The 23,878-nt window shown below is 42.6% G+C and overlaps 3 protein-coding genes across 7 annotated transcripts; 1 reads left to right on the forward strand and 2 right to left on the reverse strand.

The window, feature by feature from the left end:
• The first annotated feature begins 1,619 nt into the window (after positions 1 to 1,619).
• snrnp35 (small nuclear ribonucleoprotein 35 (U11/U12)) lies at positions 1,620 to 3,326 on the forward strand. 2 transcript variants are annotated; one of them, XM_028972794.1, is made up of 2 exons: positions 1,620 to 1,656; positions 1,985 to 3,326. In XM_028972794.1, exon 2 carries the CDS (start codon positions 1,985 to 1,987, stop codon positions 2,747 to 2,749), a length of 765 nt encoding a protein of 254 aa, XP_028828627.1. In that variant the 5' UTR covers positions 1,620 to 1,656; the 3' UTR covers positions 2,750 to 3,326. The 2 variants fall into 2 exon arrangements, with proteins under 2 accessions (XP_028828627.1, XP_028828626.1); XM_028972793.1 differs by lacking the exon at positions 1,620 to 1,656 and adding an exon at positions 1,661 to 1,759.
• rilpl1 (Rab interacting lysosomal protein-like 1) lies at positions 2,743 to 10,728 on the reverse strand. 4 transcript variants are annotated; one of them, XM_028972789.1, is made up of 9 exons: positions 10,246 to 10,728; positions 8,739 to 8,889; positions 7,078 to 7,196; positions 6,480 to 6,722; positions 5,882 to 6,046; positions 4,828 to 4,982; positions 4,640 to 4,744; positions 4,248 to 4,335; positions 3,452 to 3,592 (listed from the first exon to the last, which is right to left on the reverse strand). In XM_028972789.1, exons 1-9 carry the CDS (start codon positions 10,531 to 10,533, stop codon positions 3,587 to 3,589), a joined length of 1,320 nt encoding a protein of 439 aa, XP_028828622.1. In that variant the 5' UTR covers positions 10,534 to 10,728; the 3' UTR covers positions 3,452 to 3,586. The 4 variants fall into 4 exon arrangements, with proteins under 4 accessions (XP_028828621.1, XP_028828623.1, XP_028828622.1 ...); XM_028972788.1 differs by lacking the exon at positions 4,248 to 4,335 and having other exon boundaries at positions 2,743 to 3,592; XM_028972791.1 differs by lacking the exon at positions 5,882 to 6,046.
• Positions 10,729 to 10,880: 152 nt separating this feature from the next.
• hip1r (huntingtin interacting protein 1 related) lies at positions 10,881 to 23,312 on the reverse strand. The gene is made up of 34 exons (XM_028972787.1): positions 23,179 to 23,312; positions 22,117 to 22,180; positions 21,819 to 21,961; positions 21,662 to 21,718; positions 21,481 to 21,561; positions 21,301 to 21,377; positions 21,153 to 21,214; positions 20,917 to 21,057; positions 20,788 to 20,845; positions 20,378 to 20,453; positions 20,084 to 20,209; positions 19,953 to 20,005; positions 19,773 to 19,830; positions 19,272 to 19,455; positions 19,100 to 19,188; positions 18,794 to 18,910; positions 18,588 to 18,689; positions 17,931 to 18,125; positions 17,587 to 17,697; positions 16,751 to 16,945; positions 16,430 to 16,577; positions 16,105 to 16,191; positions 15,898 to 16,005; positions 14,700 to 14,836; positions 14,486 to 14,596; positions 14,342 to 14,400; positions 14,113 to 14,143; positions 13,965 to 14,027; positions 13,756 to 13,856; positions 13,574 to 13,679; positions 13,346 to 13,469; positions 12,621 to 12,682; positions 11,442 to 11,747; positions 10,881 to 11,344 (listed from the first exon to the last, which is right to left on the reverse strand). Exons 1-34 carry the CDS (start codon positions 23,260 to 23,262, stop codon positions 11,336 to 11,338), a joined length of 3,525 nt encoding a protein of 1,174 aa, XP_028828620.1. The 5' UTR covers positions 23,263 to 23,312; the 3' UTR covers positions 10,881 to 11,335.
• Between the last annotated feature and the right edge of the window lie 566 nt (positions 23,313 to 23,878).

Genomic DNA, 23,878 nt, shown 5'->3' on the forward strand with positions numbered 1-23,878 from the left:
GACAAGTTCCGGCACCCTCTTCATGCCAATCAGAACCAATCAGAGGAGCCCGTTCAGTGGCTGGATGCTTCCTCTCAACTCCAGAACTAACAGACTTATAGACCTGTTTGTCCCCTATGCACCATCAAACTGATCATCTCCTCGATGGGGGTCAGGAGGGGGAACAATTTAACCAGACACAACTGGACATTTTAACATTACTTTTTATGCAATAGGACACATGGCACTGTACATTTATTATTTGTTAATTAGTATGTCCACCACTATTATTACTATTTATGCTATCATCTGAAAGTTGAGTCATGGCAACTGGACTTTCTTTCTGTAATGTCGAGACGTTTCATTCTGCATCCACAGAACTTTGTCAATCTGAGGGAAGTTGGCTTGTGCCCACAAATTTATCCTCCAGGTTGGTTTCACCTCAGTCCTGCCTTGAATAGGAAAATCGTTTCGTTTGGACGAAAATGTTCAAATATTGGACAGTGAAGATAGGTGGTTTGAGAGAGGAGTGAGAGAAGCTTTGCATGTGCAAATCAACAAACCCTCACTCAACAGAGGTGGAGGCCTCAGACACAACTTATCTTCAACCTATAATGCTGCTCTTTCATCCATCCCCAGGAAAATCAATCCCAATTCACACGTCCATCCGGTTGGCCACATTTAACGATTGTGTCCCTGAGCAAGACACTTAACTCTAAGTGTCTCCAGGGTGGGACTGTCCCTGTAACTACTGATTGTAAGTTACTCTGGATAAGGGCATCAGATAAATGCTGTCAGTGTAAATTCAAGGCAGGAGTCAGGTGAAACCAACCTGGAGGATAAATTTGTGGTCACAAGCCAACTTCCCTCAAGTTCTGTGGATTCAGAATTAAACGTCTTTACTTTAAAGAAAGAAAGTCCAGTTGCTGTTATTCAACTCTCAGACAAATTCATCTGGATGACTGAAAATCTTCACAGATATATTTATGCTACCTTTCTCCTCCTTTAATTTCCTTATTATATATTTAAAGATACGTCTCTGGCTCAGGGACTGCACCTAATTCCGTTGTACTTGTTAGATATTCCAATTTTTTTCTATATATTTTATTATATACATTTTTGTAAGTCTCTAACCCTTACATTACTTTATATTCCTTTTTATATTATATGCTAGTGTACTGCTGCTAGGAATCTACATTCTTAAGGGATAAATAAAGTTGTACCTACCTAAACTTGCTAAGAATCTTCATATGTAAGTAGGAGGGTTTCTATTTTAATTCTTTTCAAATTTGAGATCAGTTTTTAGCTTTACTTCTATGAAAAGTAGGTAATGTTATTTAAACAAAAAGTCAATTAAAGACTATTTGCACTATATAATAAACCTCCTATAAATTATAAGTTAAATGTTTTAAAGTCCTGTGATTAGATTCCATACAAAAACCATGAAATAGCTTTTCCTGAGTGTGTTCATAGAATGTAATAATTACACAATAAAATATAATACAAACCAAACGTTGTTAATGCATATTAAAGACCTGTCTACGCTATTAAAACAAAACACCGCAGTCACGTCATTTGGATGCGGAACCTTTGTTTTATTTTGTTAGTGGCTTCTTGTTTCCACACGGACAGTTTAAAAAAGACGCATTTGTACCGGGGAGGAAATATACTTCCAAGGTATCGTAGTTCATGTTAAGCTTTGTCGACGGTCCTGTAACATACTTTAAACTCCTCGTAAATGTTGCACCAATGTTCTACGGCGTTCTAGATGGTTCTCTTTGTACGTGTTAGTTAGACCCTTTGCATCGATTTTGCGTCTGTATGTTTTGCTCGTTCAGTCACCAACTTGGCTTGCTTACTGTAAAATAGTATTAGGTTGTGCATGATTTGCGAAGCGTCCTGACAACGAAACTAGTCGATTGGTTTTTAACACGTGTTCTTTGTGAACCGAGTGCCTTGTAAATAGTTGCTTTATTTCTTCTTTTTCCCCCCTTTTCCGTGGTAGATGATGAGTGAATGGAGTCCAGTGGCGAAGGTCTACGACCCTTTGAAAGCAGGCAGCATAGATGGCACAGACGTGGAGCCCCACGACCACGCCGTGTGGAGGGCTATGCAGGCACGCTACCAGCCCAACAAAGGCGTCTCCGGCGATCCACACCTCACTCTTTTTGTGGCGCGGCTGAACCTGCAGACGACCGAGGAGAAAGTCCACAAGGTCTTCTCCAAATACGGGGACATCCGCCAGCTGCGCTTGGTGAGGGACATCGTGACTGGCTTCTCCAAGGGCTACGCCTTCGTCGAGTACAAGGAAGAGCGGTCTGTGGTGAGGGCCCAGAGAGATGCTTTCAGACTGGTGGTGGACCAGCACGAGCTTTTCGTAGACTTTGAGCAGGAACGGACGCTGAAAGGCTGGATTCCACGGCGTCTTGGCGGAGGCCAGGGTGGGAAAAAGGAGTCTGGCCAGTTGAGATTTGGTGGACGGGACAGACCCTTTCGGAAGCCCATCAGTCTTGCCACTGCAACGACGGCGCAGGAAAGGACGACTGAGCGGAGGTGGGAAAGGAGCAGTGAGAGGGACGACCGGCATAAAGAGAGACACCGGCCTTCGTCTCCAGGCCGAAATCACGACCGAAGAGAGGCGCGGGAGAGATGGAACGACCGCGCCGATAAAGACCACTATTTGGAGAAAAGGGGCTCGTGGCCACAGAGGGACCGAAGTACAGAAAACAGAGGAAGAGATGAAAAAAGATACAGGCACAAACACAGTTAGAAAACCTGGCGGATGTATTGCACAAGTGCTGTTTACCTCCCGCAAATTCACACTCAAAATCTGTTAACTCATTTACAACAGTTTTCAAATATGTGCACTGCAGGTTTTAAGGAGTACATTTCGATTATAGATTATTAATAGCTATAATGTGGCGGCATAGTTCTGAAGTCGAACACAAGACCATGTATGAGTTTATAGCATAAATAAGTGTGTTTGCTGTATGAAAACCATATCAGTAAAGGCATTTACAGTTTCAATACAAAAGTCCTTCATCTTAAATCCAAAGATAAAAAAAAAAAAAATCATTTTTCAATATAAAATGTTAATGAATTATCAGCCGTCTCTGACACTGGAACCATGCACTGTCTATTTCTAGCGAAAATGCCATACAGTTCCACTGAAAGCAAACTGATCTTCATTTCTACAAGGATAGTTCCCTTTTTTTTTTTTTTTTCTTGCAGATTCATCGCGTGGCTTGGTTTTAATATTTCGGTTTCCCGGTTCCAGTTTATTTTCCCAACAGGACCACTCCTGCTTGCTGACAAGACAAAGGTTGTGGTTGTCCCTCACTCAAACTGCCCACATCGTGTATCCCTTTGTGTTCCTGCGTGACTGACTGCGTTTAGGGTTCATGTTGATCGTTACGGGGTACAGTGCAGCTTGAAACATGGTTTAAATTAGATGTCAAAGGAAGCTTGTCTTTCCAGTGGTCACATGTGTTGCAAAGCCTCCTGGGCCTGTTCTGTGTACACGTCATCTTTCCCAGCCCAGGAGCCAAAGCTGTCGTCTGACGACGGCTGCCTGTGCTGGCTGCGCTTCTTATCCCGAGAGAAAAAGTTAAACCTGCGGAAGGAAATGTACAGAACATTCTTTTTACAGTATTAGCCTTTTTTTTTTTTCTCAAATGAGATATAGCTGTGTCATAAAATACATTATGCAAAACTGAGCATTGTGGAAAAAGGTCATTTGTTTGTTATATATTAATTATGCTGATTCAAAAAAATTATGTTCACAAATGTAAAAAAACTGTCACAAGCCACTGATTAGTCAACTCTAAAGCAAGAACAGATTTTGAATTCACAAAAGCTGGAAATACAAAAAGCTTCAAACTAGTTTTAAACCAGTTGCCTGAACAGACTGCTGTGTGCGTGCCACAATACAAAACAAATGCAACGGGGAAGGGAAGCAGGATGGACGTCCCATCTACAGGAGTTGACTAGAGACTACGCTGGCAAGCAACTGCCAAGTGAGCATAACCAGAACCCGTGATGTAAATTCAACATTAGGCGATGTTAAGCAGACCGGGGGCATGTGGCATGGAAAGCATGTGAAACCGATCGCATTATTCTGACTGGCTGATTCTACCAATCCAATCAGCCGCAACCCCACAATCAGCCAATCAGAATACACCTAACTACAGCCGTTTGCGATAGGTGCATTAGCATATTAATGTGTTAAAGGATGCAAGAACGCAGGGCAACCACCAAAAAGGCCATACGAGTGAAATAAGTCGTCTGATTGGCTGTAAAGTGGGGTCATCTGGAATCAACCCAGCTGCTACCATCGGCATAATGGCCGTAAAGATCCTGTTACAAAAAGGCACAGACATGTAGAGTTCAGAGAGAGGTGACACATCATTACCACCACTGAACAGGAGTAAACCCTACAGCTATTTCTACTCTTCCCACACATGCCTGGGCATGAGCTCTCACTGAAATGCCCCGAGTTTGCTGATCACGATTTGCCATTTTCAACGTGGACAAAAACCGCACAGCGCACCAATGACAGCGCGTTATACATGGCAAACGGGCGTCAGGTCTGTTCAGGACATCTTGTAGAAAATGTGTTAGTCAGGTTTGTCATCGAGATGCATTTGTTTTAGATACTCACAAACGCTTAATGCCAGATTCTGGCTGGGTGCCTGGGCGTGATCGTGGCCTCGATAGAAAGGAAGGGTCTGGTGACGGTGGCACAATTTCTTCTTCCTGCTCCTCACTAGAAAACACACCAAAAAGTCATATCACGTAGCATTTCCAAATGTAAGAGGCAAAAAAAAGCAGAATAATAAATATGGGTGCCTTTTGTAATAGGCGATCTCTTCTTGCAGCATAAATACTTTGGCTTTCAGCTCATTGCGCTCATGCAGGACGTCACGCAGCTCTTGCAGGGTGAAGCGAGGCCGATTGGGGTCCTTCAGATCCAGAGCTGCTGTGTCCTCCTCACACAGTGCCTCCTGGTGAAAAATAAGGTCCATACTGAAGGAATTGCTAAATGCTAAAGAAAAAAAAAAAAAAAAACCAATTCATAGCACTAGCATATTAGCTTATTTTCACTGAACATGTACAGTACAGGTGTGTTTTCTTTATTTTCATGATCATTTACGTTGGTAGATTCTCACTGACGGCATCAAAACTATGAATGAACACATGTGGAGTTATGTACTTAACAAAAAAGATGAAATAAATGAAAACAAGTTTTATATTCTAGTTTCTTCAAAATAGCCACCCTTTGCTCTGATTACTGCTTTGCACACTCTTGGCATTCTCTCGATGAGCTTCAAGAGGTCGTCACCTGAAATGCTTTTCCAACAGTCTTGAAGGAGTTCCCAGAGGTGTTTAGCACTTGTTGGCCCCTTTGCCTTCACTCTGCGGTCCAGCTCACCCCAAACCATCTCGATTGGTTTCAGGTCCGGTGACTGTGGAGGTCAGGTCTCCACTTTTTGTTAAGTACATAACTCCACATGTGTTCATTCATAGATTTGATGCCTTCAGTGACAATCTACCAACGTAAATGGTCATGAAAATAAAGAAAACACATTGAATGAGAAGGTGTGTCCCACTTTTGGCCTGTACTGTACAAGTTTGGGAGCATAATTTGACAGAAGCTAAAAGGACAAATTTTCAGATACCACATATTTATAAAAACCATGCTTTTAGGTAATTATGGTCCAGTGGGGAGGGAAAGTCTATATTAACTAATGGAGCAGGCAGACATGCCAACCAAGTGTTCACAGAAAGACCCTCCGAGCAGCACTCCATCCCTTAAAAGCACACGTTAACAAACAAACAACCCACAAGCTATTAAGAACGGGATTAGTTTCAGAACACACAGGTCTGCTTGCTGCGGGGTTACCCAGAGTAACATGGCTTCGTCCTCCTCCTCCTCACTCTCAGCACCACTCTCTGCGCGGGCTGAAGCCCGGGGCACGAGGGGTGGAAGATGTTCGCCAAGCTCATGGCCTCGCGGGTGGAGGTCAGGGCATAAACCCTGGCCCTGACAGGCCACAGCTTTTGTAAGCTGGAGGTAGATGTTAAAAGACAGCGTACACGATAGGGCAACCAGATTTGCTGAGTCAGTTTTCTTTTCACACCATTCCGTGTCTAAACTGACTTCTACGATGTTATTCTTTATGGACCAAAAAAATTCTGGAATATTTAACCAGAATCTCAACACTCCCATTGGAAGCTGAAATAATTTTGATTTCTCCACATAATTTGGTGCTTTGTACTCAAAGTCTAGGATCCTTGTCATGTGAATCATGAAATCCATCTTTTGGTTTGAAGTCAAGCTGTTCAGACATCAATCCTGACTAGTAACATCATGATAATAAAAACAAAGTGACAGAAATGCTATGCTACAGTTTAATTTACAGTTGATTTTCATAAGCATATATCAAAAACAAAATATATTACGTCCTATCCACAGATGTTTCTCCCCAATAGAGCTCTACCTGTTGTGCAGGTGGGGGTTCCGGTTCCTCCTGTGCCTCGTGGCCAGACGCGTAGGCCTGCAGGCGCTCCTTAAGCCTGCCCACCTCTTGCCGTAGCGCCCCAAGTTCCTGCTGCCTGGCCTGAGCATAGGCCTCCAGCTCAACCTTCTGCTCTATCAGAGCCTTTCCCTGCGCATCCACCACGGTGATCTTATGCCGCAGGTCATGGTTGATCTTCATTAGTCGGCTCTGCTGCTGCTGGAGCTACGAGCAGGGGAAGAAGTTTATGGAACATTTATGAACTTGTGTAATAATTGTGTAATAACTGTGCCATTACTGAACCAGTCTCCAGGATTCATGTTTACAGATTTTAAGGGATTGTCATTTTTGATCTCATAATTAGTGCGCAAAAGTATGCAAAATTTAGTACCAGTGGTAAAATGTTATGTTTTTTTTTATATTATGCAGTATTTAACATGATAAATACATATTTCTATTTTAACAGAGACTATAACCCCTCATTTAATAGTTACTTTGTACCAACTATAAAACCCTTTTAAGATGATATTCGTCTAAGATCAAGCCCCTCTGTTTGTGAAATGTAGAACTTGCTCCTTACTGCTTCAATGTCCTCGTTCTTGAGGGTTAGCTCCCGGTCCTTGGCACGGATCTCATCCCTTTGCTTGTCGACAATTTCCTTCAACTTCTTCATCACTTGCCTCTCCTTTTCTGACATTCCTGACAATTCAAAGGCAGAGTGTATTACCAATACAGTATATATATGCAGTTTACACTACAGGCTTTCATACAGAAAAACAATGCACTGTTAATAATTTCATCTCGACTATTCTATAAACTCACTCACTACCCATAACCACTCAATCTTAAATCAGGGTTGCGGACCCGGAGACACACACACCATTCTCCTCACACACACAAGCAATTTAGTCATGTAGTTCACCAAACCAGCCTTAACATTTCCAGATCATCCACTTGCATTCATTTACATTTACAGCATTTATCAGATGCCCTTATCCAGAGCAACTTACAATCAGTAGTTATAGGGACAGTCCCCCCCAACTAAGGGTTAAGTGTCTTGCTCAGGGACACAATGGTAGTAAGTGGGATTTGAACCTGGGTCTTCTGGTTCATAGGCGAGTGTGTTACCCACTAGGCTACTACCACCCATTCACTATTCACTATATTCACTATATAACAGCAATAGGGAGACAACGCATTACTTGGACTTGGACACATATTATTGGTTTGAGCCACTGATTAACTCACAACAGCATTACAGACACTCCTGCGCCTCAAGGATTGGGACAGTGACACTGAGAAGGCAGCAGCTTCCCACCATGACAGGGATTCAGGGACAAATTTTAGGAGTCCAAGAACTGACGACCAGGAGTAAACAATTTGGTTTAGAGGTTAATAGAATAAAACAGATCTGGTAAAGACTTAATAACTAAGCCAGAATAATCACACACACACACACACACACACACACATACACACACACACACACACACAGTGAGGACGTCACCAAAGGGTGGTTGTGCTTTTTATATTCGGTCACTATGGAAACCAAAGGGCAGTGACTGTTAATCTCATGACAGTAACTTAAAAAAGTCCCACTTTAAACAGACGCCCTGACACACTCACAACAGCCATTAACTGTCTTGTAAAGATACACACTGATTATAGTTTTACATGCGCTGAGGCAGTGGCGCACTAAATTTGCCATGACTATTCCCGGCACTTCGGACAAAACAAGTTAAGCCGCAGCCAATGGCTGCGATTCGACAGCGGACAGCACCTGTCAAAGGCCCTGAATAAGCAGCTGAAGGCAAATGAGCCAGCGGGGCCCTGTTCATCGGCCGGATCTCTTGGCAGGTTCGAGGGGAGCAGGCCTCGCCTTTATTGCTGAGGAACACGTGGGAGTGCCAGAGAGACTGAAGGCCCTCTGTGCCACCAGGGTAATGTCACTCATGCAGCAACCATTCCTCGTCAGGCTGTAGAAGGGGCTCATTGTGTGTGTGTGTGTTAGTGTGTGTGTGTGTGTGTGTTCGGACATTTGAGGGACAACAAGCACGTACATGGACATGTGTGCAAACAAAGGAGTGCGGTAAGCATAAATCTATGCATTTAGAAATAGTCTGTAACAGATTTTCTAAATGGCATTTGCTTCTCTGACTAAATTCTTCCAAAAAATCTGGATCATATTCATAAAATATTTTGTGTGTAAAAAAAACAAAAACCTTTTTTCCCCCCTTGTACCTTCCTGCCTCTGTAGATCCTCATCTGTCATTGGACAGTCCTTGATTGACAGGTTACTCAGCAGATTCTTGTTCTCCTCCTGCAGCTGGGCGATCTGGGACAACAGATCCTGAGCCTCACCTCTCCACACATCTTCCACCAGCTCCAGCTCCTAATCTCACACACACACACACACACAATACACAGTAAAGCACCTAGATTTGTATCACACATCATCATGTGCACATGTCCAAATGTCTTCATTCCGCTGACCACATCTCCAGCAATGCCCCAGTTACAAACACTGCAGTCAACTTCTGACAATGTGATACATATCACAACAGAGGGGTGTTACGATTCAGTCACTATTCCACTAAATAAGTAAACTATAAATAAACTATAAACTACATAAAACAAACACAATTAATAAATTAAATACTGATATTTTATTCGCATGAAAGCTGGCTAAATATGACCTAATTAGAGTAAAAGACAATTACAAAATTACAGAGGCGGGACCAGACAGACTGGAAAACAATGACACGTCATTGCTGTGTTGGAGAAAAACAGAATGCCAGGAGCATGAGGCACATGGTGCAAATTGTACGATGCACATTCGTCTTCCTCCTGGGTGCTTTACCCTGCACTGTCCCGAGAATCTGATGTTCCTACACATCAGAATCATGGTGAGCGGTTAAGGAAGCAGACCCGTAATCAGAAGGTTGCCGGGTCGAATCCCGAGGTGCCACTGAGCAAAGCACCGTCCCAAAACACACTGCTCCCCGGGCACCTGTCATGGCTGTTCACTGCTCACCGAGGGTGATGGTTAAAAACAGAGGACACATTTCATTGTGTCGTACACCCTGCTTGCTGTGCATCAGTGGCACAGAATATCGTTTTACGGCCTTATTATGGCAGTGGTTCGTCCATAAAACAAATATTGACTGGATTTTAAGATAAAACTGGGTTTGCACTGGGACATTGTTCAGTCCATTATTACCTACAGGCGGCCAACGAAGACTAAAGCTTTTCGTCCCGTTTCATAGCCAACCCCTCAGCCTATTCAGTTGCACCACTGAGGTGCCACCGAGCAAAGCACCGTCCCCACACGCTGCTCCCCGGGGCGCCTGTCATGGCTGCCCACTGTTCACCAAGGGTTATGGTTAAAAGCAGAGGACACATTTCGTTGTGTCCCCGTGTGCTGTGCTGTTTCACAATGACAATCACTTGGCTTCCGCTTTAATTCGGCCTGTTTTCCAATCCCGATGCACTGTGCGCTGTAAAAATGTATCTTTGGCTCCTGACTCACAGTCACGGCTGTGACGCGGCCAGTTCCCCTCGTGGATTCCTGATGGAGTGTCCTATTGCTCGTGACCTACTTTGGGAGAGGTCACATCCTGCCATAGACAGGAACTCTACGGGAACGGCTTTATCCGTACGGGATACAGGCAGCTTCCCATGGGAATAGCTGTAAAATGCAGCTGTAAGACAAAAGCTTGCTCTATTTATTGCTTTCGTGGCTGATCACCTTTTTGTGTTTCCTTTCTTTTTCCATGCGGTCCATCCGCTCCAGTCGTAGTTTATCCAGCTCGAGTCGCAGCTCCTCGGTCTCCGGGCTGATACTGCTGCGGCTCACCAGCACTTCCAGGATCTCCAGCACCCGCACAACTTTGGGCATGAGGCGCGACAGGGCTTCGCAGCCGTACTGGTCGATCATGCGCTCGAACTCCTGGCCCACGACCGCGGCGATGTCGTACACGTCCATCACCGTCAGGTCCGCCACGTTCTTCTCCAGCGCCGAGCCGAAATCCTCCATGATTCCCCGCGGGAGCGCCAGTCGCGAACTCGTCCTGATCGGCGGGAGCGGGACGCGGACTACGCAGCGTCAGCCGCGTCTCTGCTGACGGCGCCCATCGTGATCGGAGACCGTAAACGGAGATGAAAATAACAGCCGCTGCCCCATCGAAGCCCCCCTGCCGCCGCCGCCGCCGCCGTCCGGTCGTCAGATGGCAGCGACTACTGCGCATGCGTCAACCCTAACCAGCTCTTAACCAGCTCTTAACCAGTTCTTAACCAGCGCACTGTTCGGCCAAGTCAGATGGATATCGGGATTTTTTTAATGCACTACACAAGACAAATACAACAAAAAAAGTTAGACTAATGTTTCAGTAAGAGTAAAATATATTTTTTTATTATTTAGAATCACATTTGTTTACTGACAGTTTCAAAACCAATGCATTTAAATCGGTGGCAAAAATAAAGCAATACCATCAAAAATGAAACCACATCAAAATACAAAAAGGAATGCAACAGCAAACCAAGGCTTCCATTGCACTGAACTAAATTCAGAGTCAGTTCTACATAATTATTGTAAGTTTCACCACTGCTGCATTTTGTGAATGTTTTGAATGCATAGATAATTATATCAAGTATACAAACGAGTCTTCATATAACAAAGTTAAGCCAACTTTAACTAAAAAGTGTTTTAAACAACAATTCTTACAAGACACTTATACACTAATATTTGGATACAGTGCGAGTGTAAAGTGATGTTATGTCCCGTTTTTAATAGGATCGGAAATTAAAATCTTCTTTCACCCCTCTGTTCCCGATGCCTCTCATCGAAACTGTAACGGAATAAGGTTGATGGTAAATTCTTTATTGCAGAAAGCAAACACAGTGAGTAAAAGTAAGAACATAAGCGAAGGCTGAAAATAACCCTACCGCACTCTTCAACAGGGTTCCAGATCTGTGGAAGATAGAGGACTTCTTTGTGGGTGCCGTCTTCTGGGCTTCCTGTCTCACTGGCTCGGAGGAAAATGGGTTTGAAGGCCGACTGGCGAGGAAGGGATTGGTAGGAGGCTCTGGGCTCAAGAGGACGGGTGGTGGTGGAGGATAGTTGGCTAAATCCTCATCCTCCGTTCCAGCAGGCTGATCCGTAGCTCCACGAAGCTCATAGTGTTTCTTCCTCAGCTCTCCAAGGTGAACTCGCTCTTTTTCCAAGCAAGACTCCAGCTCAAGTACCCGAACCTGCACAACAGGGCACATTTTTTTCTCACAACAAAAAGCAGTATGAAACCAGTATGAAACCAAAAAGTGTACTATGTGGTAAATAAAAGGCAGCTGGATTTGTCATTAACAAATTATAACTAGTTTCTGTATTTATTAGACTGCTTTCAGAAAGCGGTCAGCCTATGCTGTTTTTTCTCTTCCTTCTCTTCCTCACATACAAGTAAACCATTAAATTAAGTATTCAATAAACAAGTAAACTAATAAAAAAAACAACTATTAACTAAATTGTACCACTGACTGTGGGATCTGTAAGGTTCCATGACATGAAAAATTTGTTTGCTTTTATAAAGGTCTTAGTTGTACCCTAATAACATATATGAAGTCTCTTTCCAAAATTCATCCTTGAAGTCCTACAATGAGATTTCCCCAGGACACGCCGTTTCTGTGTCTGTAGCTTTAAATGATAATGAGGAGGAGCGAGGTGGGAGGAGGAGGAGAGTTTAAGATCCAATCACTGAGCAACCGAAGCCATGATGGTCGGTGGAGATCATGTTTTAGGGGAGGGGTGGGAAATTCTCTGGGTGGGCAAAGCATGAGAAATGGGAGGTAACCTTGACGATATAAGGGGACAAATTCTAGCTCTGACCGTCTGAGCTACCACTCTTTGAATGGTGAAGCAGAATGACCAAAGCACTCTTTACACCTATCACCATTTCTATCCACTGCAGGACCATAGACAGGCTAGGGGAATTTGTATTAATGTTATATAATCTCACAAAGTGAAATTTTCATGTCATGTGACCTTTAAGGAATGGATAAAAATAGTTTTTGGGAAGTTGAAGAAGAAAAATACAAAATGCATTAAGGTACTGCAAACACTTGGATACATACCTGGGTCTCCATTTCCTCTTTTTTCAGTTTAATCAAGGATAACCCTGAAAAGTCCATAGGGTCTACAACAAAAACACATCGGGGCTAATAAATTCCAAACAAGTTTAAGCATATATACTGAATATCTAGAATAATGTTTTGTGTCCATTATGGATGCAAGGTTGCTTATACTCTACTGTGACATAGATCCAGATTATTGAATGCAAAAATTCTGCATGTTATGCTAAATCTCATAAATAACACATATTTCCTAAACTCTACAGGGACATCATCATATGTATGTAGTTCCTGGATATTGTGTTCTACATTTCTTCCTGCTTAGTGATGACCTGCATAGCTACAATTCAGCATGAACTAATTAATGTGGTGGGACAGTAACACAAAGCCAAGTTGGACTCTATGAAGCTGCAATTTGTTTCTCCATGACAATAATATTCTATGGGTTCATTCAGTGGGTTCACTCTCTGCCCACTGACATTCAGGGAATAAAAATATCATAGACCGAGTCAGGACAAAGTGGTGCAGAAGATAATTGACTTTGAAATGTGAAGGAGTTAAATAAAAAAACTCTTCCCACATGGAAATACAGATACACAAAAAACAACTTACGTACACTAACAAATGACATTTCCTCTGTTGCTGTCAACCCCTTGGTTCACTTGTACAACCAGTGTTTGCATCTCACACATTTCTATTAGGCACAACAATTCTTGACTCATACACACCCTTGTCTTCGAACTGCATCTGACCAGCCTTTGTGGATGTCACCACCACAGCAGCCATGTCATTAACATGACGGGAGGCCTGCTGCAAAGTATGAAGCTTCCTGTTGTTCCGATCTGCCTTTACCTGTATGTTACACATAAAAGGGGAATATGGAACTGTTGATTACGGAACATTATTGATTTATTAGAAATGTATTGTTTTGGTGGATAATCTGGTGGATTTCATACCTTGGAGGCTGCAACAAGCTGAGCAGTACTTGCTGCAATCTCATGGGAGCAGACAATCAGCTCCTCAAACTTTCCATTGTTTGAGACCACTTTGTCAGCTGAGTTGCTGAAAAAAAACAATGACAATATGTATGATTGGCCATATTACTATGACTGTTTCCCCAATAAACACACACACTTACAGCAGCTCTGTGGCTCCCCAACCAACGGACTTGGCAGCAGAAATGAGCCCCTCGGTCCAGCATGAGTTTTTAGCATAAAACTCCTTAACAGAAGCAGCTCCCTGTTGAGACAGGACACCAGCGATCTGTGTGATCAGTGAGGAAGCAGCAGGCATTTCATGTTCGCCTACTGCAAGCCTACAAAACAGTCCATAAACCACGTTACTTACTCTACCACCCTCCACAATGTCCTTCTGCAGGTCTGTGGCCGATGTGACCAGCATGTGTACAGCCTGTTGGACACAAAGGAACGAAAGGTGACCATCTGGAAAGAGCTCTTTGATATTTTGCATTGAAATACAAAGGGATGGATGCTACCTTCATCAGATCAGAGCAGGAATGGATGATGCTGTCAGAAAGAGGTATGTTAGAACTTTAAACCAAATGTACAAAATTTGTATTTTATGTATCCAGCTCATGCTGATTGACATGAGGGTCCTTATAAATGAAACCTATCAAGGAACATTTGAAGCAAATGTCTTAATTACATGTTTAGAAACACATAAACATCAAGACCAGAGAACTATTTACATTATGAACAACTAACCTTTGGTTGACCTCTAGTTTTATTCCAGATGTGTCCCTCCTCGCCTGGTTCAGGATTTCCTGCATGATGAGATATAAACTGTGATGAGTTCCAGGCTTTCTTGTTTTATCTTGGAACTTGGACATCAAGCAGTATTGCCCTTACGTCCATCCTCAACACGGCCTCCTCAATGGCAGAGGAAGTAGCAGCCATCTCTTTGTCCACCATATCTCCCAGCTCCTCCTTTTGAACGTCAAGGCCTCTGGGTCGAAGATCCTGAATGTGAAGAGCATGTGTGAACATTTCTACTTTCAAATGAAGCGGTGAGTTGGTGCAGGTCAAGTCAAAGCAGTTTGCATTTTTTTTTTTTGTTGTTCACCTGGCCGAGGTGCAAGATGCGCTGGATGACATATCGGATGGCAGTGGGGTCTGCACGAGGGAGAGTGGCCTTGAACTTGAGTTCTTTGAGGAACTGCAGACAGTGAGTGGCACAGTCCCGGCAGTTTTCAGTCAGACCTGCAGCGGCATAGAGAATCATGGACCTGAGAACTAGCCACTGGTCATGAAAACATGTCAATTTTCAGTATTTGCTCATCTATACAGGCATGGTTTATAAATTATGCAAGCATTAGTGGCACAACCATTACTAGTGTCCAATCCCATAGTCTTATTGGATCTGGCTCAGCATTTCCCTCTCCGGGGTTCTCCTCTGCCCTTTTCTAGATGGGGGGTGGCAGCAATTGTTCCTGCGGTAGCCCTCTAGGGACTCCCGTGCCCTATGGGGGTCTCTGGATGTCTATGGCCTGGGTATCCTACTTGTTGGCTTTGTGTCCTGGGGTAAGCAGTGCTGTGGCTCCCCACAAACACTATTAACCACTTACATGGAGAAACACACAAAGGTGTGTTACACATAAGGGCTCACATAGGTGCACAAACACGTACTCACAGACACATTGTCTGGGGCAGCTGAACATGTCTTGTATTATTAGTATTACGCGCTGTTAAATAACATTTAATATTCATTATTTACTGTGATTTATACAGAAGTTTATTCTGCTGTTTCTTTTTTGTCTGTTTAAGCAGGTATAGAAGCACATGGTCGCTGTCCTTCACCAACTCTCCTTCTTTCCTCCACCCTCCATGTCAACTTCTACACCAACTTGTTTTTTTTTTTCTCTCTCTCTTTGCCTCTGTCCACTGGTCATGTCTGCCATGACTGTAGCAAGTTAAATGAGAAAAATAAAAATATTATAATTATAATAAAAAAGGGCCATGAATGATAACAGCCCAGATACACATGCTCACTTTTTTATGTTGATGTTTACATGCCTAAAGAATACCAGTGTAAATGGTACGAGAATTAAAATGGATTTACTGCAGTCATTATTATTCCAGAACCCATCCTGATGCACTGGCACAGTGCAGGGACATACCCATGGTGTAGTGCCAGCCCACTGAAGGGCATTATCATAAAATCAAGTTCCATAAATTATTTGTTTTTAGTAAAGAAATTGAGTAAATAGGACTGGTCCACCACTAGAGGCTGCTGGTTTTAGCTGAGTGTGTACTAGACTCACGGTCAGCCTGGTCTACTGGTGCAGAGTGTGATGTGGCTGCTCCATTGACAATAGTGTCTGCAGCAAGGTGGGAGAACTGGGTTACTGCCCTCAGTAGCCCACTGGCATCTATGAAAAAGAGACAGCAGCACAATAACAACAGTCAGGCTGAAGTTGATCCACACTGTTAGTACAGAAATAATGACATATTGCCATATTCAAACTCACCATCCAAGTTCCTCAAGTAACCCGTATGGCTTTGCTGCATTTTGTCTATAGAGCCCAAAGTAGTCTCAGCACGGTTGATGAGGTAATCTACAAGAGGAGATCAAAGACCATGATTCTCCAGTTGGGTGGTAGTAGCCTAGTGGTTTGTCCAGAAGACCACAAAGTCACAGCTGCAAACCCCACTTACTATCATTGTGTCCCTGAGTAAGACACTTAACCCTGAGCTGCTTCGGTCAGACTGTCCCTATAACTGTCCCTATAATCGCTCTGGATAAAGGGATCTGCTAAATGCCATAAATGTAAATGTTGACGTTTTTGAGCTCACCTGGAGAGCTTGTACAGCGCACATGCAGTGGATCATCCAGTTTGGCCACCGCATCCAAAACAATCCCCTCTGCTTCAACCACAGCACACTGCAGCAGGGAGAACTGCTCATCTTGAAGCCTCTGCTGCAGGTCTAAGTCCCGTCCGATCTGCAAAAGCATTAAAAATTACCTATGAAATAACTGTATGGGCATTTCGAGTGATTAACAATTTGCTTCTGGTTGTCCAAGCCTGGTTTTAATTACCAAATTAAAACTAGCACATCAATCTTCACTTCAAATGAAGAACAGAATTTGTAACTATGAAACTGCCTTTTACAAACCTTTGCCCTTAGTTGGTTCTGTGCAGTGGCAATTTCCCTGTTGCTCCTGTCCCTCTCCTGCTGCAGGGAGGCCTGGTGGAGATGTGCATCCTGGCGTAGTTTGGAAATCTCAGCCTCCTGCTCCCTTACGGAACGCAGTAGAACCTCCTTCTCGGTCTGAAGCCCCGCTAATACACTGTTGAGGTGGTCACCAGCCTGGACTCACAAACACATATACACACATGAACAATTTATGAAAATTTCTTACAGATAATAAGACTGGCACAAATAAGGCCTCAACAAGAGTACATCTTGGTCTCATCTTGATCTTGGTCTCTCCCACTCTGTAAACTAGTGAATGATCTCCTTCAAGCAAACGTCTAAAGATTGAAAATTGAGGCAGATGGAATATTGCATTGCTGCTCAGTGAACAACAAAGGACAATAGAGTCTCTGGACACATTTCTTTCTTTTTTTTTTTTTACACATAACATCATTATTTAAGTAAAAAAAAAGAAATTCTATTATAAATGGTTAAGGTAAATCAGAATTTGATGAAAGGGTTTGACATAAGGGTTTTTGTTACGTTAACAGCCTAGACGTTTGTGGTTTCACTGGAGCTTTTGCACATTACTTCACCTGAGACTAGTGGATGTTTAAATTATTTAAAGGCAGTCCTTACTTTTATTCATATAGGCAGACTTTTGTGTTTATGATGTCACGTTCACTAGTTCACCAACCACAACTCTGTCTGGATGTTTGGTTTGGACCTTACGTAAGTGAGATGTACTGCCAAAACCGGGATTAAGTATTCCACAGTGAGGAAGTAGGGTGCAAGAGAATGTGAAAAGTGCCCACCGATTCCTTGAACTGCAGGGCACTTTGTGCTCTGGACGCCTCCACCCTTTTATCCTCCAGCTCTCGCTTTAGCCGTTCGATCTCCAGCCTCTGATCTTCCTCTCGTTGCATCTGGACACACACACACAAATCTGAACACTCCATTCATTCATCAGACATGCACACACTTGCTATTAAAGGAAATCTAGAGGTCAATACCAAAGTCAGTCATGGATCTGTGCATCCAATCGGTTCTGCATTATATTCATGTGACATTTTTTATTTTATCTTTTCTTTCTTTCTCCAAAACTGACCAGGAATAAAATCCCTGTCTATGCATCTTAAGAAACCCTGGGTCTGCGAACCTTGTCCTGCAGCTGGTTCTGCAGTACAGCCAGCTCTCTCTGGCTCCTGTCCCTCTCCTGCTGCAGGGTGGCCTGATGCATTTGTGCAGCCTGACGCAGTCGGGCGATCTCGGCCTCCTGCTCCCTCACAGTGCGCAGAAGGAGGTCCTTCTCTTCCTGCAGCCCCACCAGCAAGCTGCTGAGATGATCATCCGCCTGCAGCACACAGACATGAAGGAGTGTCCAGCACAAACAAGTACACTGTGTCATTTGGGCCTCAGGCCCTGTGAAATTTTACATTCAGACTAAAATTAACATTTTATTCTGAACCCGCAACCTGGATATGTGTATTCATGTGTGGTAGTAGCCTAGTGGTGAACATACTCGTCTATGAACCAGAAGACCATAAAGTCACAGGATCAAACCCCACTTACTACCATTGTGTCCCTGAGTAAGACACTGGATAAGGATGTTTGATAAATGCTGTAAATGTAAAATTACTACTGCCTGTGTTGATAGAAAAGTGTTGATCCGTCTGATATTGTAGAGAAATGATACACATAATGTTTAATCTTGCTTATTCTTTCAGCGGATATGATGAGTGAGTGAGTGTGAATTTGCAGTGATAATTTAATCTATGAAGGTGTGTGTGTGTAACTGTAACCCAGTTAAACTTGCCTTTTCCTTGCTTTGCAGATTACTGTGAATCCGAGCCACCTCAGCTCTCTCGTTCTCTAGCTCGCGTTTCAGTCTGTCGATCTCCAGGTTCTGGCCATGAAACTGAGGAAACAGGGCCATAATGATTATCCCAGAATGAAACAAGAAGCTTGATTTATTTCTCCATTTGATTTCTTCACAAAGTTCACAGATGATGGACAGAACACCTTGGTGCTGTTTTCCAGCCTCATCTTTTCGACCTCATGCTCAATCTGCTGCTTAGCCCTGACCGTCTCATCTTGACCCTGCTGAGCAGTGGCCAGGAGCTTCACTGTGTCTGCATTCTGGGTGAAAAAATATAACAATTATGTTATTTCTGAATATCTATACCAGTTGTAGTATGTGTGTATATTGAACTCCTTTTGTGCACCTTTTTTCATTCTAACTATTTGCACCTTGAAACTTTATTTTTAATTAATGTGCAACAGGAATTAATGTCATAAGACATAAGCCTACAGGGATCACTGCTGTACCTTTCTCATGAGATCCGCATGCCTTGATACAAGTTCAGCATGCTTCTCCTTCAGCCTGGAGAAATGCAACTGTGCAGCCTGGGCCCTGCCTGCAGTGATCACAAAGGTTTGACTAATCTTAATGTGTAAAAATGATTATTTAAAAGTCATACAGCAGCAGTGAGGCACTCACTATCAGCCTCCTCAGCCGTGGTGTGCATGCTGGCATTCATTGCAGTGTGAGCCCTGAGGGCATCCATTTCCATGCGAAGGCGCTCGTTCTCCACCAAAGCAATCTGCTTGTGAGTACGCTGGTCCTCCAGTTCGGCCTCCAGCTGATTCACCTGCGACCTCAGCTGCATGACGCACAGCTGGGCCTAAGGAACAGCAGGACCACAAAAAGTTTAAAAGATATAATCACTATTATTACAAAAAAATATATTATTTTTATGTTTCTGAACATATCTAGATTCTTTAATCCCAGTTCCAATGAACTGTTCCCTGTCTGTGTGAAGGAGAACCAGATTACTTTTTTTTACTTACTTATTTCCTTACTTACTTTTAACCTTTTTGCAATAAAGCAAAACGATCTAATACTTTGTTTTGTGATGCCCTCTGTGTTATTGTTGCTGGCTTCACTTGATTAGATACCTGACCAGGGCATCTCATACACATGCAGACTCCCACACAATACCTCAGCCTGGACCTCTCTCTTCACAGCCTCCACCTCCTTCTGCAGGGTGTCAACCTCCCTGAGTACACATCAGCATAAATGTATGAATAAACCTAACATCTTTTACGGTAAAATAATGAAATGTTCAGTGAGCATATTCTAATAATTCCATTAAAGGCCAGACAGAAAGAAAAGTATTACCTTGGTTCAAATCCCTGAGAGGGAGGCTCAGAGTAGTTGTTGTATGCATACATCTACAAGAAATAATGTGTTTAAAAAACGGATGGCCATCCGTGCAGTATGGAGACAACGTGCCAGTGATGCCATTGTACCATTGGGTAGACCATGCCAGGTATGTCAGTCTGCTCGAGGTCCTCATCCTCAAACAGCTTATTCTCTACCACGACTGGCTTGACATGCTCTGCCAATGCAGCACCACGCAGGAAGTTTGGAGGGGACTGTACATATGTCCATTGTCAACATAGACATACATGGGGCACAAACACAGACGAGATGACTCGAATACATCTACACTCCTCAATCATTTAGATTTAGGATTGTAACAACAAGAAAGGACTACATACACAAAGTTTTCACCTGAGACAGTAAATGGTTCCCTTGCTTACCTCAGGCAGATCCGGAATCTGGATAATGGTTTTGAAGTATTCGATTTGTCTGGCCCGATCAAAAAATACTGTCAAGCTAAAATATGTGAGTACAACAATATATGAGTTACTAGCATCTGCAACAACATGCAACATGTATCCATTTAATATGATTTGTACTATTTAACATTTTATTGCTTTTTAAATCAGTAGTACCTGAAAAAAAATTGAAACGCTACAATCAATAGCTTCTTACTGACTTAACAAATTTCATTAATTTATTCATTTGTTTCTTCATTCATGCACAAATATGAATGTTTTTATGACAAAAAAGTACATCGGAGTGAAGAAGTGAAGAATTGTATCAGCACTTAACGTAGAATGTGATAAATAATGTGGTTTGTATCTTTAGAGTCAATTCACTTGTTTACCCATTGAAATGCTCACGAAACTTCTCCCGATGCTCCAGAAGCGCATCAGCAGGTATACCTGTGAATTAATTTTTTTCGTTTATACTTCAATAAGCTGGAATGCTGATGTGATTTTACACATTTACTTACGACTGTGCAGCTTGAAAAGCAGCTTGACCAGAAGGTGATACAGTGGGCCGCAGTCTTGGATCACAAAAACCAGAGGAGCCAGGCGACACTGCCCCACTGAAGTGGCCGAACTCACGTTGTTGGAATCCATCTGTCCAAACACTGGTAACAACATCATGGTCGACTCAAGCCGAGATACAGATATTCTCTTGTGTGTCTTAACATACAGAGTCCTTGGAAGGAAAAAAGCTGCTTACCCGTTTCTTCTAATTTCAGTGCTGCATCCATGTAATCGAAGACCTCTAATGTAGTTTCAAATCTGAGAAGAAAGGGGCACATGGAGCTCTATGAAGTCATTCACACAAATAGTTTTCCTGCACACTAGAAACGCGTAGAAAGACTCACACTTTGTTGATATCGACAGAAATGATCCTGTCAAGAACTGTATCAGGAACCTCAAGGTTTGGTGGGATTTCTGTGTACTGAAATTTTTTAAATATTAATAAAAGGCATTTTTTAAAAACAAATATTACTATAAGGATACAGTGTTTATGCTGAAGCATTTTAACCATCTTTGCGTTTTACCTTTTTATGGAATTCAATTTTGTGGCACAAGAACTTTGAGTATAAAGCAACAATATGCCCATAGCGATCATGGAGATTTCCCTGAGGAATAACACACATACATACACATATATTTCTTCTGCCAACATAAACTCCAAAACAGCACCAAGAACATCCATTTCTAAACACATTGTTTACTCACCCACAGGACGCCAGTTTGCTTAATATTTGGGCAATGTCCATAAGTGTCCCGAAGTGTCTGCCAAACAAAAAAGTAAATGCATTAGAACATTGCCACACCTCCCCATTTGTTTCGGTGCGCTTATTCTGAATGTAAACTCCTTTCAGACAAAACTCACGTTGCTATGTCCGTCCCGCAGCAGTTTGTGCACCATGTAGCAGAACTTCCAGGTGAGGATGGCATTACTGGACAGAGGCAGACTCACCGCATGGGACCAGAAGGTCACGGCTCCCCCCTCCTTATGGGTTCCCATGAGGATGTCTATAATTCCGTCAAGTTGTACTGTATACTGTGCATTAATGCAAAACGTCCTCAAACAGCGAACACGGTTCGTGTCAAGCGTGCCAGTGACACGCTGTACTACGTCCATATAATGGAAATGAAAATGAAAAGAAACACGTGGCATCAAAGGATACTGCGAGCATGCTTCTCCTTCAGTGGAGTCTCTGAGCTTGTGATGCATTTGCTAATGCTGTTGAGCTAGAGTGGGATGAGGAAAACAAGGGAAAAAAAGTGAACGTTCCTGGGAGATGCTTGTATGATCTAAGGTTCGGTTGTGCAAAATCTTAGAATGTTTGCTGCTGTGAACAGTTAGGTGAACAGAAGAGGACAGAGTTAAAAATTACACATTTATTTACTTGTTTATTGTCTGGTATAACTGTTCAGTGAAAGGGGCATCGCCAAAGATGGCAGTTCTCTGTTTATGATCTCCTGTAAGTTGGAGGCAATCGGCACATTTTCAGGTCGCTTCTTCTTAAGTTTGTAATGTTATTTAAAAACGACAGACTGTTGAGTGTTGGGAAGACCAACACCCAAACCAAGTTCTTTCTAAAACAAACTTTGTCTGCCACTGTAAAATGCACAGTACGTGATTAGTAAATGTTTTAATAAAGATAAAGACACTGTTTACTTTCTAAGAAAGGATCTTGCAGGAGTCTAGCATTCGTTCGCAAGGAGATATCATATAATTGCATAAATCGGAAGGCAATGCCTTATGAAAAATTAGCTCACTATTTGACATACTTTTATCAGGACTTTATTATCAAATAAAACATTTAAAGTATATTAATTATTATTACCAACATATTCTTTTGACCAAGCAATTACACAGCAATCACGCCAATGTATTTCTATCTATTCCAAGTATGAAACAAGCTGGATCAAAAGAATACGTCACCTTCCTCACTCTCTATGATTGTATGAATCTCACTAAGAATGTACTTTGTATAAATGTAAAGGAGTTATATTATTGTCACAAAATTTTTGTATATCCTTAAATGTGGCTCAGCTAACTAGAGAGTGGAGACTCACATCTGATATGGAGTTTGGAACGAGGAAATGGTCCAGTTCTGTAAACTTTTACAGTACATCGAATAGTATACATACATGTTAGAAAATGTCACTTAACCGTGAACGATGCTCGCATTTTTGGGCGTTTTGAGCATGATTGAGCATGAAAAAAAAAAACCCACTTGTACCTGAGATTTGACAAACTGTTCTTTGTCCGCTGCCAAGGCCTTTTCCGACTTCTCGTTTTTTTCGCTTTTATTCCTGGAAGTCATCCTGCCGACCTGCGAGCCGCTCCGCTCCTCTGTGGAAAGTGGCGCTGGAATCTCTTCCCCAGCAGCCCGGCGGGATCGGCGCTCTGCGCTGTTGCCAGGTCTGGCTATATTAAGCGGTACAGGTGGTGCTGTTTTCTTTTTTTCAAGTTCTTTGTAAATACTGCTATCCACGACTTCGTTTTTAACTTTATAATGAAGCGTTTGAGGTTTTTATAGTACAGTAAAAACATCCTTACTTACCCTTTCTAAGCAGGTTAATGACGTCAGATTAATTCGAACTGGGAAGATAGTAGGAAAATTAGTCTGTAATGGATTACATTTTTTGTAGAAATACCATATTACTCCATTACGCATACATTGTTTATGAACACGTAGGCTGTTTTTTTTTTTTTTTTTGTCTTTATAAATCTAGCTGGACCTGGCAACCTCCAACTCTGCAAGCACTCAGCCTACAGGACAGGGTGGTAGAACTGTCCGTATCAGACGTTCCTCCATCTCATTGTGCTCAAAGAAAGCAGAGAGCATCGCATGTGTGGTGTTTTTGTGGACATCCGTATGTATAATAGACTTCATCGATGATTTGAAAGTAAAATCCATGTCACAAATGTCTTATTTA

This window comes from Denticeps clupeoides, chromosome 3, assembly GCF_900700375.1.
Source record: "Denticeps clupeoides chromosome 3, fDenClu1.1, whole genome shotgun sequence".
Lineage (NCBI taxonomy): Eukaryota > Metazoa > Chordata > Actinopteri > Clupeiformes > Denticipitidae > Denticeps > Denticeps clupeoides.